We start from the raw sequence: 16,438 nt of genomic DNA, 5'->3' as shown, positions 1-16,438 counted from the left end.
TTGTCCATGGTTGTCTAGTTTATCTGCAATGCCCCAGGTAGGATGATGGGCATTGAAGTCTCATAGGAAGATGGTTGATTTATTTCCTAATTGGTAAAGGATGTCTAGGTCTGTATCTTTAATTGGTTTCAGTGTTGAGTGATAGATGTTAATGATTTTTTTTTTTTGTTATTGATGGTGACTTGGATTCCATTAGCTTCTAGATTAGGAGTGTTTACTTTAACTTCCTCGTAGTTGATATCCTCTCTAACGTAGATGATTAGACCTCCCCCTGTTCTGCCTGGGATGGTTTTGGACCTGTTGGTTCTTACTGCGTTATAATTTGGTAGGTTGAATTTAGTTTTATGTGAGAATTTGGTTTCTTGAATACAAGCTACATGGGGGCCTTTATCTATTTTGAATTTAGCTTTAAGTTCAGAACCATGGCCGGCGAGGCCTTCCATTGGGAAACTGGGTGGATTTATGTTATGTTTATGTTTGGTTTAGGTATTTACTGTAGTAGGTCATTAAGGTTGCTGCTGAAACCGTCGAAAGGGGTGGCGACGAGTTTTAGTTTATGTGCTACCCCAAAGAAGGCTTTGGAGCTGGCTTCTGGATTAGACTGCTTTAACATGTGAGCTAGAAGGAGGACTAAGTTGTTTAGTTTTTTGCTTGCTACGTTTTGGGTGAGTTTTTTTCTATAGCTTTTGGTTTTGGGGGCTGATAAGGTTAGATCGTTTATTTCCTCTGAGGATGTGTACTCGTCCTCTTCGGTTAAGTTATTTCCCTGTCAATTGACTTTCCGCTAAATAGTGTTGTTGCCAAACACCCACTTCAGCACGGTAGAAATCAACATGCCTCGTTTTCATCCAATGCTCGCTGGTACAGGTAAGATTTTCTTCAATTAAACAAATTGGCATCCTGGTGCTCATACCGAACATGTATGTAACGTGTATAATAAGTGATGAATGTACAAGACAAGACAAGACAAGACAAGACAAGACAAGAAGGCTTTGGAGCTGGCTTCTGGATTAGATTGCTTTATCATGTAAGCTAGTAGGAGGACTAAGTTGTTTAGTTTTTTGCTTGCTACGTTTTGGGTGAGTTTTTTTCTATAGCTTTTGGTTTTGGGGGCTGATAAGGTTAGATCGTTTATTTCCTCTGAGGATGTGTACTCGTCCTCTTCGGTTAAGTTATTTCCCTGTCAATTGACTTTCCGCTAAATAGTGTTGTTGCCAAACACCCACTTCGAGCTGATTGGACCGGCCCAATCCCCAAATGACGAGATCCATGCCGTCAGTCGTGTCGACGCTATGGTAACAGCTGATATATAACAGATGACATTGTTGTTGAGTTCGTATAGCTGCGCGTTGATTTCAGAACGGTAGAAATCAACATGTCTCGTTTTCATCCAATGCTCGCTGGTACAGGTAAGATTTTCTTCAATTAAAGAAATTGGCATCCTGGTGCTCATACCGAACATGTATGTAACGTGTATGATTAGTGATGAATGTACAAGACAAGACAAGACAAGACAAGATATTTTCCAATTAACCAATTATTTCTTCTTCTTTTTCATTTCGTTTCTGCTCAAAGAGCCGATTCAAACGTAAAAGACTAGCTAGAAGAATGCCAAGATTCTGTTAAACAAAGGCTAAAAGATGTTTTTTCCAAAAGAATGAACAAATCATTTGCTCAATCTGATACTGATTGTATCTAAACATACCTGAACATATATTAGCAAATTACGATTGAATTTCATTTTTATATAGAAACTGTTAGTTTTATAAAAAATAATGTAGAAAGTATTATAATTATTTTCCTATTATTGTGATATTGTTAGTTTACGTCTTTGTCCACCGTATACTAATACGAGGGGGAAATATTTACCCAGATATGAATATGTTAATCCAAGGACAAACACCATCAAATTGCTTATGAAAATGTCAATGATACTGATATTTACGAAAAATTATTTGTATACCGAAACTGCATGAAGAAGCAATATGTCAGAAAGTGTTAAATGATATCGATAGTCTACCAATGATCAAGACTTTATAGACCTATATCTCGTCTATATGAGTGCGGGGGCACGGGTTGCCCAGTCGTCTAAGGCGCCGTGATTCGCTGGGCAGAGTTGCGTCCATTGGGCAAGCCAAAAACCTATGATTGTGGGTTCGAATCTCGGTTCGCCCCGATTATGTTTCTATGTTTGTCAGCACCATACCCGTGCTCGTGGGTTTCACCGAAGTGGTAAACGTCTGGGACCTGCATCACTTGGTCCACATTAAGCCAACACGCCGTGATATAACTGGAATACATGTACTGTTAAAAGCGGCGTTAAACCCAACTCACTCACTCACTATATGAGTGCTGACATCCGAGATTGGCAACTCCTTTATTTACGATGAATTTATTTTCAAAACTTAACTAAATGAACTCTTGCTGTTATTCCATAACCTTGAAATAACCCTAATTGATTTGTTGTGGTCACAGTCAACCTGTTGTAGAGGTTTCTCTGACCTAACCATGCTTATTGTTCCTCATCTGTCATACTTTGTCTGGCCATTTGTTCACAAAATGAACTGTTCCCAGTTAATACTCAAGTCATCCCTTTTGGTTCTCTTGGTATATTTTACTCCAAACGTCCATAGCGTAATACCGCTTCACAAAACATTACAGCAAGACACATACTGTGGTATGAACATATTACGGTTTGTGTGTTTTCAGCTTTGTGACCCTTGTTTATAAGTTCCCACATTTTGTAGATGGTTGAACAGGTGTGCTGTGTTTTAGTAATGATCTTCATTCTTCATTTCCAGGTATTGTGTTGTGCATAGTCTTATCCCATGGTGCGTTAAATGTCTGTGTCAACGACAATAGCTGTAACGGACACGGCACGTGCCCCACCCCTTGTTCAGCTGAGTGTTCGTGCACGGATGGCTACGATGGTTATGACTGTACTATCCGTAAGTGATTAGCATGATGATCGTTACAAAACACACAAGCAGCGTTATCAAATCTTAGAAACAAAGGCAATACAATGACACCTCGTTACCTCAAACTCAAGAGGCCACGAATATATGTCAAGCTACCTGTAGTTCGAAACACAAATAGGAAATATATCAGAACTTCCCGCAGTTATAGATGCTACATACATTTAAAACCATAACATTTACTTGTCTTGAACGACATACCTAGTTAATTGAGTTCGAGTTGGCGGAGTTTCTCATTTATTTATCCGAATTTGTTTAAAGTCATTACCCAACATTTGAAATCATAGCAAGTACGTACCCTTGAAGGTCGCTTTCAAGACCGCTTCATCACGTCATTGTATTTTTAAGAGCTGTAGGTTACACTATGACATGGGTATGATGACACATTCATTTTTGGTCAGAATCACACAAAATCGTATATGTTACGTGTCTTGCGTTCAATACAAGTTGGTAAGACATCATAAGTGATGAAACCATGTGAACCTGTATTCTGTGCTTTGTACTATGATATGAAAGTGTAACTTAGTTTTATCGCCATATCGCTGAGGTATAAAATCTTGAATATCCAAATGAGCTAAATGTCGATTGCACAACATCCAGGCCTTACGACTGTACCTGCAAGAATGAATATTCAGGGCTAACGTGTACCACATGTAGATGATATTAAATCTCATGTCGATCGGATCAAATTAAATTGTTGGTTCATGTATGCAGTGAAATATACTAGTATTGTATCACAGTGGCGTTGGAATGGCGTGATGAAGAATTTTATTATGCCTCAAAGTGAGATTGACGAATCAGACAGCAAAACTACTAACCCCATATGTTTCCGGATATGGTGTTACTGACGTAATGTGAGACCGTATACTGTCAGTAACAGCCATTTTGGATTTTCCAACACCCACCTCACATATTTCGCATGAAAGTTCTGGTACCGAAATTTGTTATTCAACACTGTTTTGTGTTTTAATATCATAAATTGTGCTGTGTAAAGACATTTCTTTTTACCGAAACCGAGTTCGTGACTTTAATGATAAAATTATGGAGATAAAGAGCTCACAGCGGACGTCACTGATTTACAAATAGTAACGTCATAGAGCATAATATAGGCTGACGTCACAAACAAGAAATGTGACGCAAATGACGTCATCGCAATTGAATAGATAGCAGCCCGTCGTTAGGAAAAAGCGGGCTGCTATCAAGTTATAATGGCCCGCAGATGTCTGATAACATGCGGGAATTTTTATGATAATAATAAATCTATCCATTTCAGCTATAATACTTGTTTATACATTCACATTTAGTGCATTCCATTGTTAACGTTTGTGTTTACATTAAAGCGTTATTCGAAAACATGTACTGGTCTTTAGGGGTTATACAGATAGTGTAAACTTTTCGGCATAATATATTCGTTATGGTGTCTTTAGTTGCCGTATACGATGTCATTTTAGTTTAGAAGAAAACTACTGCGCGAGGCGTGAGGCGTGAGGCGTGAGGCGCGGTGTCTTTAGTTGCCGTATACAATGTCATATTAGGTTAGAAGAAAACTACCCAGCGAGGCGTGAGGCTTGGTGTCTTTACTTGCCGTATACGGTGTCAAATTAGGTTACCAGACAAAAACTATTGGGTGAGGCGAATATTTTGTATGGGTGTTGCAATAATATTAATCATCCACCGAGTAGGCATGGAGCTGTGTAACAACGATGGTGCTTCTCTTATCCAAACAAATTACACCTTGTTAGATGTATATTTTCTTTGTTAATATGCAGAGATATTCTATATTAAAATCTCCCGCTTTGCCAGATTTTAACTGAATACATTGTTAATTAACAATGCACAATGCCATTGAATAATAAATAGATTCACACACACTCGTGTCCTATGTTATGAATGTGCAGCTTGTTTTCGTCGTTGTATGGCTGAGATATTGTTGACGTGATGTTAAATTTGTACTCACTCACTATTAAAGCCAAACGTCTTTAGTCTCCGAGTTGTGTCGCTTTGACTGGTTCGGTTTGATATATTTCATGTCTCAAAGGTAACTCTTTTGACATCCTCTGTCTCGCCCTTGACGACAGTTGCTATGGTCTTGGGTGAACAGCTGTTGTGTTCACCCTGTTACAGGAAAACAGCATATTACATTGTGAGTAAATGCAAGTTGCTACTTCAGGTGTGCAGTGCAATATTACGAATGATACTGGCTATGTGTTCACCGTTTATCAACACGTGCATAATTTCTATGGCTTTGGATGCATAGCAATTATGTTTATTTTTACAGCCCCAATCTGCACTGCTACCGGAAACCAGTGTGGAACCAATGGCGACTGCACAACAACAGGCAGCCCATATCTCTGTAACTGCAAGAACGGATATTCAGGACCAAAATGTACCACAGGTAAATGACTGTAAATCTGGTCACAATTTATTACAATGCCAGATAGAATATTACATTACTGCAGTGAATTGAGAGGAATTTCACAGTGGCGTTGGAATGGTGTGAAAACGAATTGTGATGTTGCTCATGGGAAAATAAATACTGGTTTTTACAAATCATTGTGTAGATTATGAGTTGTACAGCTGTGATTATACATTTCTTGTCCATTAAGATTACACGTTATGTTATGTATGAAAAATATCAACATTGTCCCATTGTTGTAACGACCAAACGTAAATGCTATAAAAATGGTTTGCTAACATCATTATCACATAACTCAAGAATAAAAATCAAATCGTTTATCCTATCTGCTTTAAAAAATATAGACAGTCTATCTCCTGTTACTCCTTGGGCTTTTCTGCAATATTACGCCTTGGTTTGATTATATACTGAAAGTGAAAAGCGTTATAACTGAATAAAAGGGACTAAAGTTGATGTTCCCAGGTGTGCAGTGCAATATTAGAATGACGTTGTTTATGTGTTTACCTTTTGACAACACGTGCATAACTTCTATGGATTTGCACAGCAATTACGTTAATTTTTACAGCCCCAATCTGCATTGCTACCGGAAACCAGTGTGGAGCTAATGGCGACTGCACAACGGGGTTCTGTACCTGCAAGAACGGATATTCAGGACCAACATGTACCACAGGTAGATGACTATATTCTATCACGATCTTATTACAAAGACAGGTTGAATATTACATTACTGCTGTGAATTGAGAGGAATTTCACAGTGGCGTTAGAATGGTGCGAACATTATTGTATTTTTCGACATGGGAAAATGAATAATGCAAATTATCTATTGTGAAGATATAGAGTTGTACATGTGTGATTATTCATTTCTTGTCCATAAGGATTACATGTTGTGTATTATGTGAAAGTTTTGATTTGCACAGCAATTCCTCATCAACATTGTCCCATTGTGGTAACAACCAAACGTAAATAATATAAAGAAGTTTGCTAATATAGAATACTAAACGAGCTCCCGTGTAATACCAATTTTATGAAACGAGTGAATAGTTGTGGTATCTGACGAGCGAAAGCGAGTCAGATACCACAACTATTCACGAGTTTCATAAATTGGTTTTACACGGGAGCGAGTTTAGTATTTTATTTATTACTTGCAATTTATAACGTTTTTTTAATTATACTGTTGAGTATGAATAGGCTGACACCTACATGATCCACGACATAGTCCAATTGAGTTTAACAGAATAATACTTCAAACACGTCAAAAGTTGAAACGTATGAATTTCATACCATGCAACGGGTCTACCTTTAGAATTCACAAAATTATCGTAGGGCTAAGACTTTCGCATCTCAAATACTTTAACTTAGACCAACGACTGTCGTTGCGCTACAATACGATCGTCTTGTGGAACGGGCCTTGCACCTCAAAGTTTTCAATAACGTCACAATACCCGATGACGTAATTTGTGGAATTTTGATGCAAGATCCATCGGCGAAACAATGCCATGTGACGTCAGCCTAGCAACAAGGTTGCTGGGGTCATCGAGTGTGCATAAGCTCCTCTCAGTGATCTATCAACTCCACACGCAATGTCGTTGAATAAGCCAAGAGATGTTGAGAGCTTTCAATATTTGTTCGTGAAACGTGTTCCGAGAGTACATAAGCACGCGTTTTGGTATTACACAATGTGTAATAAAGCTATATGTTTATTAAACGGGTGATCTCTTCACGGGCAAGTAATAAACATCATTATCACATCACTCAAGAATTAAAATCTAATCGTTTATCCTATCTGCTTAACCAATATAGACAGTCTGTGTTATTATGCCCTGAATCAATTATATACTGAACGTGAAAAGCGTTATAATTAAATGAAAGGAACTAAAATCTCCTGTCACATGCAAAAATGCTTCACCCGTATTGATTATGTGCATGAATGTCTTTGTTGTATGACGATAAATCATATCGCATTGTGAGTAAATGAAAGTGGTTGCTTCACGTGCACAGTGCAGCATTTGACAATACGTGCATAATTTCTATGGGTTTCGATGCACAGCAATTATGTTTTTTTTTACAGCCCCAATGTGCACTGCTGCCGGAAACCAGTGTGGAACTAACGGCGACTGCACAACAACAGGCAGCCCATACTACTGTACCTGCAAGAACGGATATTCAGGACCAAAATGTACCACAGGTAGATGCCTGTAAATCTGGTCACGATTTATTACAATGCCAGGTAGAATATTACATTACTGCAGTGAATTGAGAGGAATTTCACAGTGGCGTTGGAATGGTGGGAAAACGTATTGTTATTCTTCACATGGGAAAATATAATAATACAACCGTCAATCGCGTAATTTTTGAGTGGTACAGCTGTGAATATTTATTTCTTATCCATAAGGATTACATGTTGGGTTATATATGAATTTATTTATTTGCACAGCAATTCCTCATCAACATTGTCCCAATGTGGTGACAAACAAGCGTAAATAATGTAAAGAAATTTGCTAAAATCATTATCACATCACTCAAGAATAAAAATCTAATCGTTTATCCTATCTGCTTTAACGAATATAGACAGTCTGTGTCCTGTAATTCCTTGGACTTTCTTACATTACGCCCTGATTTGATTATATACTAACAGTGAAAAGCGTTATATTAAATTAAAGGGACTAAAATCTCCTGCCATATGCAACAAAGTTTCATCCGTATTGAATATGTGCGTGAATGTATTTGTTGTATGCCGATAAGTCATATCACATTGTGAGTAAATGAAAGTGGTTACTTCAGGTTGCAGTGCAATATTACGAATGTTATTGGCTGTGTGTTCACCTTGTATCAACAGGTGCATTATTTCATTGGTTTTGGATGTACTGTAATTGTGCTAATATATACAGCCCCAATCTGCACTGCTACTGGAAAGCAGTGTGGAACTAATGGCGACTGCACAACAACAGGCAGCGAATACCTCTGTACCTGCAAGAACGGATATTCAGGACCAAAATGTACCACAGGTAGATGACTTTTATCCTATCACGATCTTATTACAATGCCAGGTTGAATATCACATTACTGCAGTGAAGTGAGAGGAATTTCACAGTGGCGTTGGAATGGTGTGAACATTATTGTATTTTTCGACATGGGAAAATGAATAATGCAAATCGGCCGTTGTGAAGATATAGCGTTGTACAACTGTTATTATTCATTTCGTGTCCATAAGGATTACATGTTGTGTATTATGTGAAAGTTTTGATTTGCACAGCAATTCCTCATCAACATTGTACCATTGTGGTAACAACCAAACGTAAATAATATAAAGAAGTTTGCTAACATCATTATCACATCACTCAAGAATTATAATCAAATCGTTTATCCTATCTGCTTAAACAATATAGACAGTCTGTGTCCTGTAACTCTTTGGGCTTTCCTACAATTTTATGCCCTGAATCAATTATATACTGAACGTGAAAAGCGTTATAATTAAATGAAAGGAACTAAAATCTCCTGTCATATGCAAAAATGCTTCACCCGTATTGATTATGTGCATGAATGTCTTTGTTGTATGATGATAAATCGTATCGCATTGTGAGTAAATGAAAGTGGTTGCTTCACGTGCACAGTGCAGCATTTGACAACACGCGCATAATTTCTATGGTTTTGGATGCACAGCAATATGTTTATTTTTACAGCCCCAATGTGCACTGCTGCCGGAAACCAGTGTGGAACTAACGGCGACTGCACAACAACAGGCAGCCCATACTACTGTACCTGCAAGAACGGATATTCAGGACCAAAATGTACCACAGGTAGATGCCTGTAAATCTGGTAACGATTTATTACAATGCCAGATAGAATATTACATTACTGCAGTGAATTGAGAGGAATTTCACAGTGGCGTTGGAATGGTGTGGAAACGTATTGTATTCTTCGCATGGAAAAATATAATAATACAACCGTCAATCGCGTAATGTTTGAGTGGTACAGCTATGAATATTAATTTCTTATCCATAAGGATCACATGTTGGGTAATATATGAATTTATTTATTTGCACAGCAATTCCTTATCAACATTGTCCCATTGTGGTGACAACCAAGCGTTAATAATATAAAGAAATTTGCTAAAATCATTATCACATCACTCAAGAATAAAAATCTAATCGTTTATCCTATCTGCTTTAACGAATATAGACAGTCTATGTCCTGTAATTCCTTGGACTTTCTTACAACATCACGCCCTGATTTGATTATATACTAACAGTGAAAAGCGTTATAATTAAATTAAAGGGACTAGCATCTCCTGCCATATGCAACCATGCTTCATCCGTATTGATAATGTGCATGAATGTATTTGTTGTATGCCGATACGAATGTTATTGGCTGTGTGTTCACCTTGTATCAACAGGTGCATTATTTCATTGGTTTTGGATGTACTGTAATTGTGCTAATATATACAGCCCCAATCTGCACTGCTACTGGAAAGCAGTGTGGAACTAATGGCGACTGCACAACAACAGGCAGCGAATACCTCTGTACCTGCAAGAACGGATATTCAGGACCAAAATGTACCACAGGTAGATGACTTTTATCCTATCACGATCTTATTACAATGCCAGGTTGAATAATACATTACTGCAGTGAATTGAGAGGAATTTCACAGTGGCGTTAGTATGGTGTGAACATTATTGTATTTTTCGACATGGGAAAATATATAATGCAATTCGGCCATTGTGAAGATATAGAGTTGTACAGCTGTCATTATTCATTTCGTGTCCATAAGGATTACATGTTGTGTATTATGTGAACGTTTTGATTTGCACAGCAATTCCTCATCAACATTGTACCATTGTGGTAACAACCAAACGTAAATAATATAAAGAAGTTTGCTAACATCATTATCACATCACTCAAGAATTATAATCAAATCGTTTATCCTATCTGCTTAAACAATATAGACAGTCTGTGTCCTGTAACTCTTTGGGCTTTCCTACAATTTTATGCCCTGAATCAATTATATACTGAACGTGAAAAGCGTTATAATTAAATGAAAGGAACTAAAATCTCCTGTCACATGCAAAAATGCTTCACCCGTATTGATTATGTGCATGAATGTCTTTGTTGTATGATGATAAATCGTATCGCATTGTGAGTAAATGAAAATGGTTGCTTCACGTGCACAGTGCAGCATTTGACAACACGCGCATAATTTCTATGGTTTTGGATGCACAGCAATATGTTTATTTTTACAGCCCCGATGTGCACTGCTGCCGGAAACCAGTGTGGAACTAACGGCGACTGCACAACAACAGGCAGCCCATACTACTGTACCTGCAAGAACGGATATTCAGGACCAAAATGTACCACAGGTAGATGCCTGTAAATCTGGTCACGATTTATTACAATGCCAGGTAGAATATTACATTACTGCAGTGAATTGAGAGGAATTTCACAGTGGCGTTGGAATGGTGTGGAAACGTATTGTATTCTTCACATGGAAAAATATAATAATACAACCGTCCATCGCGTAATGTTTGAGTGGTACAGCTGTGAATATTAATTTCTTATCCATAAGGATTACATGTTGGGTAATATATGAATTTATTTATTTGCACAGCAATTCCTCATCAACATTGTCCCATTGTGGTGACAACCAAGCGTTAATAATATAAAGAAATTTGCTAAAATCATTATCACATCACTCAAGAATAAAAATCTAATCGTTTATCCTATCTGCTTTAACGAATATAGACAGTCTATGTCCTGTAATTCCTTGGACTTTCTTACAACATCACGCCCTGATTTGATTATATACTAACAGTGAAAAGCGTTATAATTAAATTAAAGGGACTAGCATCTCCTGCCATATGCAACCATGCTTCATCCGTATTGATAATGTGCATGAATGTATTTGTTGTATGCCGATACGAATGTTATTGGCTGTGTGTTCACCTTGTATCAACAGGTGCATTATTTCATTGGTTTTGGATGTACTGTAATTGTGCTAATATATACAGCCCCAATCTGCACTGCTACTGGAAAGCAGTGTGGAACTAATGGCGACTGCACAACAACAGGCAGCGAATACCTCTGTACCTGCAAGAACGGATATTCAGGACCAAAATGTACCACAGGTAGATGACTTTTATCCTATCACGATCTTATTACAATGCCAGGTTGAATAATACATTACTGCAGTGAATTGAGAGGAATTTCACAGTGGCGTTAGTATGGTGTGAACATTATTGTATTTTTCGACATGGGAAAATATATAATGCAATTCGGCCATTGTGAAGATATAGAGTTGTACAGCTGTCATTATTCATTTCGTGTCCATAAGGATTACATGTTGTGTATTATGTGAACGTTTTGATTTGCACAGCAATTCCTCATCAACATTGTACCATTGTGGTAACAACCAAACGTAAATAATATAAAGAAGTTTGCTAACATCATTATCACATCACTCAAGAATTAAAATCTAATCGTTTATCCTATCTGCTTTAACGAATATAGACAGTCTATGTCCTGTAATTCCTTGGACTTTCCTACAACATTACGCCCTGATTTGATTATATACTGAAAGTGAAAAGCATTATAATTAAATTAAAGGGACTAAAATCTAATGCCATATGCAACCATGCTTCATCCGTATTGATTATGTGCATGAATGTCTTTGTTGTATGACGATAAATCACATCGCATTGTGAGTAAATGAAAGTGGTTGCTTCAAGTGCACAATACAGCATTTGACATCACGTGCATAATTTCTATGGTTTTGGATGCACAGCAATTATGTTTATTTTTACAGCCCCAATGTGCACTGCTGCCGGAAACCAGTGTGGAACTAACGGCGACTGCACAACAACAGGCAGCCCATACTACTGTACCTGCAAGAACGGATATTCAGGACCAAAATGTACCACAGGTAGATGCCTGTAAATCTGGTAACGATTTATTACAATGCCAGATAGAATATTGCATTACTGCAGTGAATTGAGAGGAATTTCACAGTGGCGTTGGAATGGTGTGGAAACGTATTGTTATTCTTCACATGGGAAAATATAATAATACAACCGTCAATCGCGCATTTGAGTGGTACAGCTGTGAATATTTATTTCTTATCCATAAGGATTACATGTTGGGTTATATATGACTTTATTTATTTGCACAGCAATTCCTCATCAATATTGTGCATCAACACGTGCATTATTTCATTGGTTTTGGATGTACAGTAATTGTGCTAATATGTACAGCCCCAATCTGCACTGCTACTGGAAAGCAGTGTGGAACTAATGGCGACTGCACAACAACAGGCAGCGAATACCTCTGTATCTGCAAGAACGGATATTCAGGACCAAAATGTACCACAGGTAGATGACTTTTATCCTATCATGATCTTTTACAAAGGCGTGCTGAATATTACATTACTGCAGTGAAATGATAGAAATTTCACAGTTGCGTTGGAATGGCATGAAAACGTATTGTCATGTTTCTTATTGGTAAATGACTGAAACTCATGACCCATCGCGTAGATTTATACTAGTTATACAGCTTTCATCCTTTCATTCATTTAAAGAATGTAGAGAATATATGTCCTGTAACTCCTTGGGCTACAACATTACACACTGACTTGCTTATACATGTATACTGAAACTGCAATGTATTATGACACTCATTTAAAGGGACTAAACTCTCCTGCCACATGCAACAAAACTGCATCCGTTATGATTATGTGCATTGATGTATTTGTTGTATGCCGAAAAGTCATATCACATTGTGAGTAATTGAAAGTGGTTACTTCAGACGTGTAGTGCAATATTACGAAAGATATTTGCTACGTGTTTGACAACATGTGCATAATTTCACTGGTTCGGGATGCAGAGTAATTGTGATTTTTCATATGGGTAAGTAAATAATACAAATCTTTCTTTCATTCTAAACTTTCTTATGCTATGATATTACATTTTGTTATAAGTAATTCATGTGCACACAAATTCTACATAAAATGTGTGGTCATTATGAAACGTTATTAAAATAAAGAATGTTGCTAACATCATAATCGCATCACTCAAAAATCAAAATCAAATCTATTATTCCATCTGCTTAAAGACTGCAGATGTCCACCGTATGCCCTGTTTTCACGTAGGGCTTTCCTACAACATTACGACCGCATGCCCTGCTTGGATATGTACTGGTATACTAACAGTGTAACTATTATTTATTAAACTAAAATAAGGACTTACAGCAAGTGTCAGAAGAAGCTAATTTGTTTCCCTATTAATTAGGGGCAGGCGTGGATTTCTTCTCAATATGGAAAAGGCTTTGCCACATTGTTTTGTAGGATATAGCACCTCATTTCGATGTGTAGATATGTTTCTCAGATAACATGATTAGTGCGAACATGATCACAAATATGCCAACGTTCAAAATTGGTTGAGATGAATAAAAATATCTTGACTTGTGGCAAAATGTTCAAGATATTTGCTGTTTTCGTACCAATAATCCAGCATAATAATGACATGTTTTTGTAAACGCATCAATATTACATCAAACATGTCCAGGGTTCAAAATGAGATTTTCTGCTTTCTTTTCAGCACCAGTCTGCACAGCTACAGGAAACCAGTGCGGGGCCAAGGGAGGCTGTAACACTTGCATGAGCCCCTATCTCTGTCAGTGTTATTCCGGCTATGGCGGAAATACATGTACTACGGGTATGTAGGCACTTATATTATATTTAATAAATAAAGGCGAAGAAATCACTGCTAAAATCAAGAAGCTGATCAAGAAAAATTCAACATGTAAAATATAACCAGATGTAATCGCCGGACACTACTTTCCAGCTCCCCCGTGCACCCCCAACGGAAGTGAGTGTAAGAACGGAGGATCGTGCGACACATCCACACTCCCCTACCAGTGTACCTGTCCCATAGGCCTCACTGGAGCCACTTGTCGTAAGTCTCGTGCTTAAGAATTCGCTCGTTACTAAATGACCAAGATACTGCCGAGGTGCCGTTAAATTTTAACTCACTCACTGATGTGCTACGTTTACCCAAAATCCAAATTCAAGTTACATACAAGACAAATTGACTATGACGTCTTTTATCAAAATACGTACATTGTATACTCAAAACGGTTTGAAAAAGTCATCTTCCATGGGCCTACAAGCTCAATTGGACCAAACGGACAGATATTTTCATTGATACTAAAACCACGCCTTTTCTACGTCTCTTTCAGAGGGAGCTGGCAGTCAGTTGACCTTCTTCGTGGCCACGCTCATCGTCTCTGCATTGTCGAGTCTATTCTTGATGCAGTTCTAATCGTCGCTTGGTATAAATACTGTAATGGCAACTATCTAAATTGACAAGCTATTTTGGAAAATATTCATTGAATGTTTTTCGTTTGTCTACTTCAAAGATCGTGCTAATGATCACCAGACTAGATCCAAATAAAGCTGACGGATTCATAATATGAGTGAAACATTTACCTGTGTCACTGGCTTGCTTCATGAAACCATAGAAACCTTTGTAATTGGTGATGTTTCTGTCCTGATTAATATGAAAAAAACGTCTGTCTTACTTGATCTCCTCCCTTGTGCAATACCTTGATGACGTGTAGAGTTACTGATGTAAGTCGGTTGTTCCACTGAAATAAAAGGTACGGTTCAAGACCAAATGCATATGTGTGGTGTGTTTTGATCATATAACACCCAATGCCGCTTTCAGCAGTATATCAGTTATATAAAGAACTATATCTCTCAATTGATTTTGTCCTATGTATGATTTTCAAGTCTTAGTTAGCGATATTAGATGAATAAATGAACTGTACTGGCGCATTCAGCATTCAAAGAATAACTGTTTCATTGGCATTCTAGAAGTTGGTGAGTAAGTACGAAAACGTACGCTTTTATGGATAACAACTTCTAGTTTATTACATATATCTACGTTTCGATGTAGATCCTTATACCATTATCAAGCTGCGGCTATTAGAAACATACTTCTCTGCCCTTGATTTGCATGCGATGAGCGGCGGAATTTCAGGCGAACATAACTCCCGTCGCATACAGGCTCCAGTCGCTTACAACAAAGTATCTTATGGTCACTGTTTGAATAGAGCTTTATGGATGGTCATTCAAGCAACCTATCTGTCTGTTTGTCTTCCAAAATTGCAGCTTAAAACAACAAAATGGTCCAGAACACAGCTAATCCCTTGCCACTTCTACTCACTAAACTACTGTATGTTTCTTCTCTTTAAATCTGGTAATGGAAATTATCATGCCGGCACAACGGGAGTTTACCATTGTATCACTTGCTTACATATGTTTAACACAAAATGCTTGCACATTTTATGATGAAAAGATCGAGCAATGTAATATCTATGTTTGACAACTTAAGATGATGGGCAATATCAAACATATTCCAGCATTCTGTCCTGAGCTAAACCATATTTGGTTACACGTCTCGTCTTTGAGTTCACTATAACACTCAACTTGCAATATGTTTTTTATGTGAATTGTATATTGCTTTAAAATCCAAGCATGTTCAAGCAGTGTCTTGGAATCTCCGTTCAACACAGTTCTAAAAGAAACAATGGTGTATTACGAGCTCCCGAACAGAAAAAGACCAAACATTTTGCCATGTCCAGATCATTTCCAGGTGAATAGTTTAGTCTACTACTACATAGCAGAAGACAGTTGTCTCTTATTATTTTATAACAGGAGTGTGCTCCTGACAAAACTTTGTACTTTGTCATTTGGTGTATTATGATATATAAAACATAAATAAATAAGTAATTTAAGTAGTGGAAATCATCAAATGTATTGTCAGGTGTCTGCAGACATGGATATTAAAGAATTTTTAAATCTAAAAGCAAAATGCACACCAATTTATTTGCATAAATGATCACAAAAGACAAACTGTAATCAACCAGCTTTTGGGGTCTGTTCACATTCTAGAAACCTTATCTTTGAATATTTATCTAAGTTCAGGAAAGATCCACAGCTCTCGTTTCCTAATTGAAATATAAAGTCAGAAAGCATCACTAAATTACGAGGAAATAGTTT

At 37.4% G+C, this 16,438-nt stretch overlaps 1 protein-coding gene across 8 annotated transcripts; it reads left to right on the top strand.

Annotated features, from left to right (window-relative positions):
- The first annotated feature begins 813 nt into the window (after positions 1–813).
- On the top strand, positions 814–15,137 carry LOC124119311 (adhesive plaque matrix protein 2-like). 8 transcript variants are annotated; one of them, XM_046481791.2, is made up of 15 exons: positions 814–867; positions 2,802–2,948; positions 5,254–5,370; positions 5,957–6,061; positions 7,460–7,576; positions 8,280–8,396; positions 9,072–9,188; positions 9,837–9,953; positions 10,629–10,745; positions 11,394–11,510; positions 12,188–12,304; positions 12,633–12,749; positions 13,974–14,090; positions 14,220–14,330; positions 14,614–15,137. In XM_046481791.2, exons 1-15 carry the CDS (start codon positions 834–836, stop codon positions 14,694–14,696), a joined length of 1,650 nt encoding a protein of 549 aa, XP_046337747.1. In that variant the 5' UTR covers positions 814–833; the 3' UTR covers positions 14,697–15,137. The 8 variants fall into 8 exon arrangements, with proteins under 8 accessions (XP_046337747.1, XP_046337745.1, XP_046337748.1 ...); XM_046481789.2 differs by lacking the exon at positions 814–867 and adding an exon at positions 1,255–1,409; XM_046481792.2 differs by lacking the exons at positions 814–867; positions 5,957–6,061 and adding an exon at positions 1,255–1,409.
- The last annotated feature ends 1,301 nt before the right edge of the window (positions 15,138–16,438 follow it).

The sequence above is a fragment of the Haliotis rufescens genome, unplaced genomic scaffold, assembly GCF_023055435.1.
Source record: "Haliotis rufescens isolate VD_foot unplaced genomic scaffold, xgHalRufe1.0.p SCAF_6, whole genome shotgun sequence".
In the NCBI taxonomy this organism is placed as follows: domain Eukaryota; kingdom Metazoa; phylum Mollusca; class Gastropoda; order Lepetellida; family Haliotidae; genus Haliotis; species Haliotis rufescens.
Note: the sequence above shows the minus strand (reverse complement) of the source record. Positions and strands in the feature narration are given on the sequence as shown.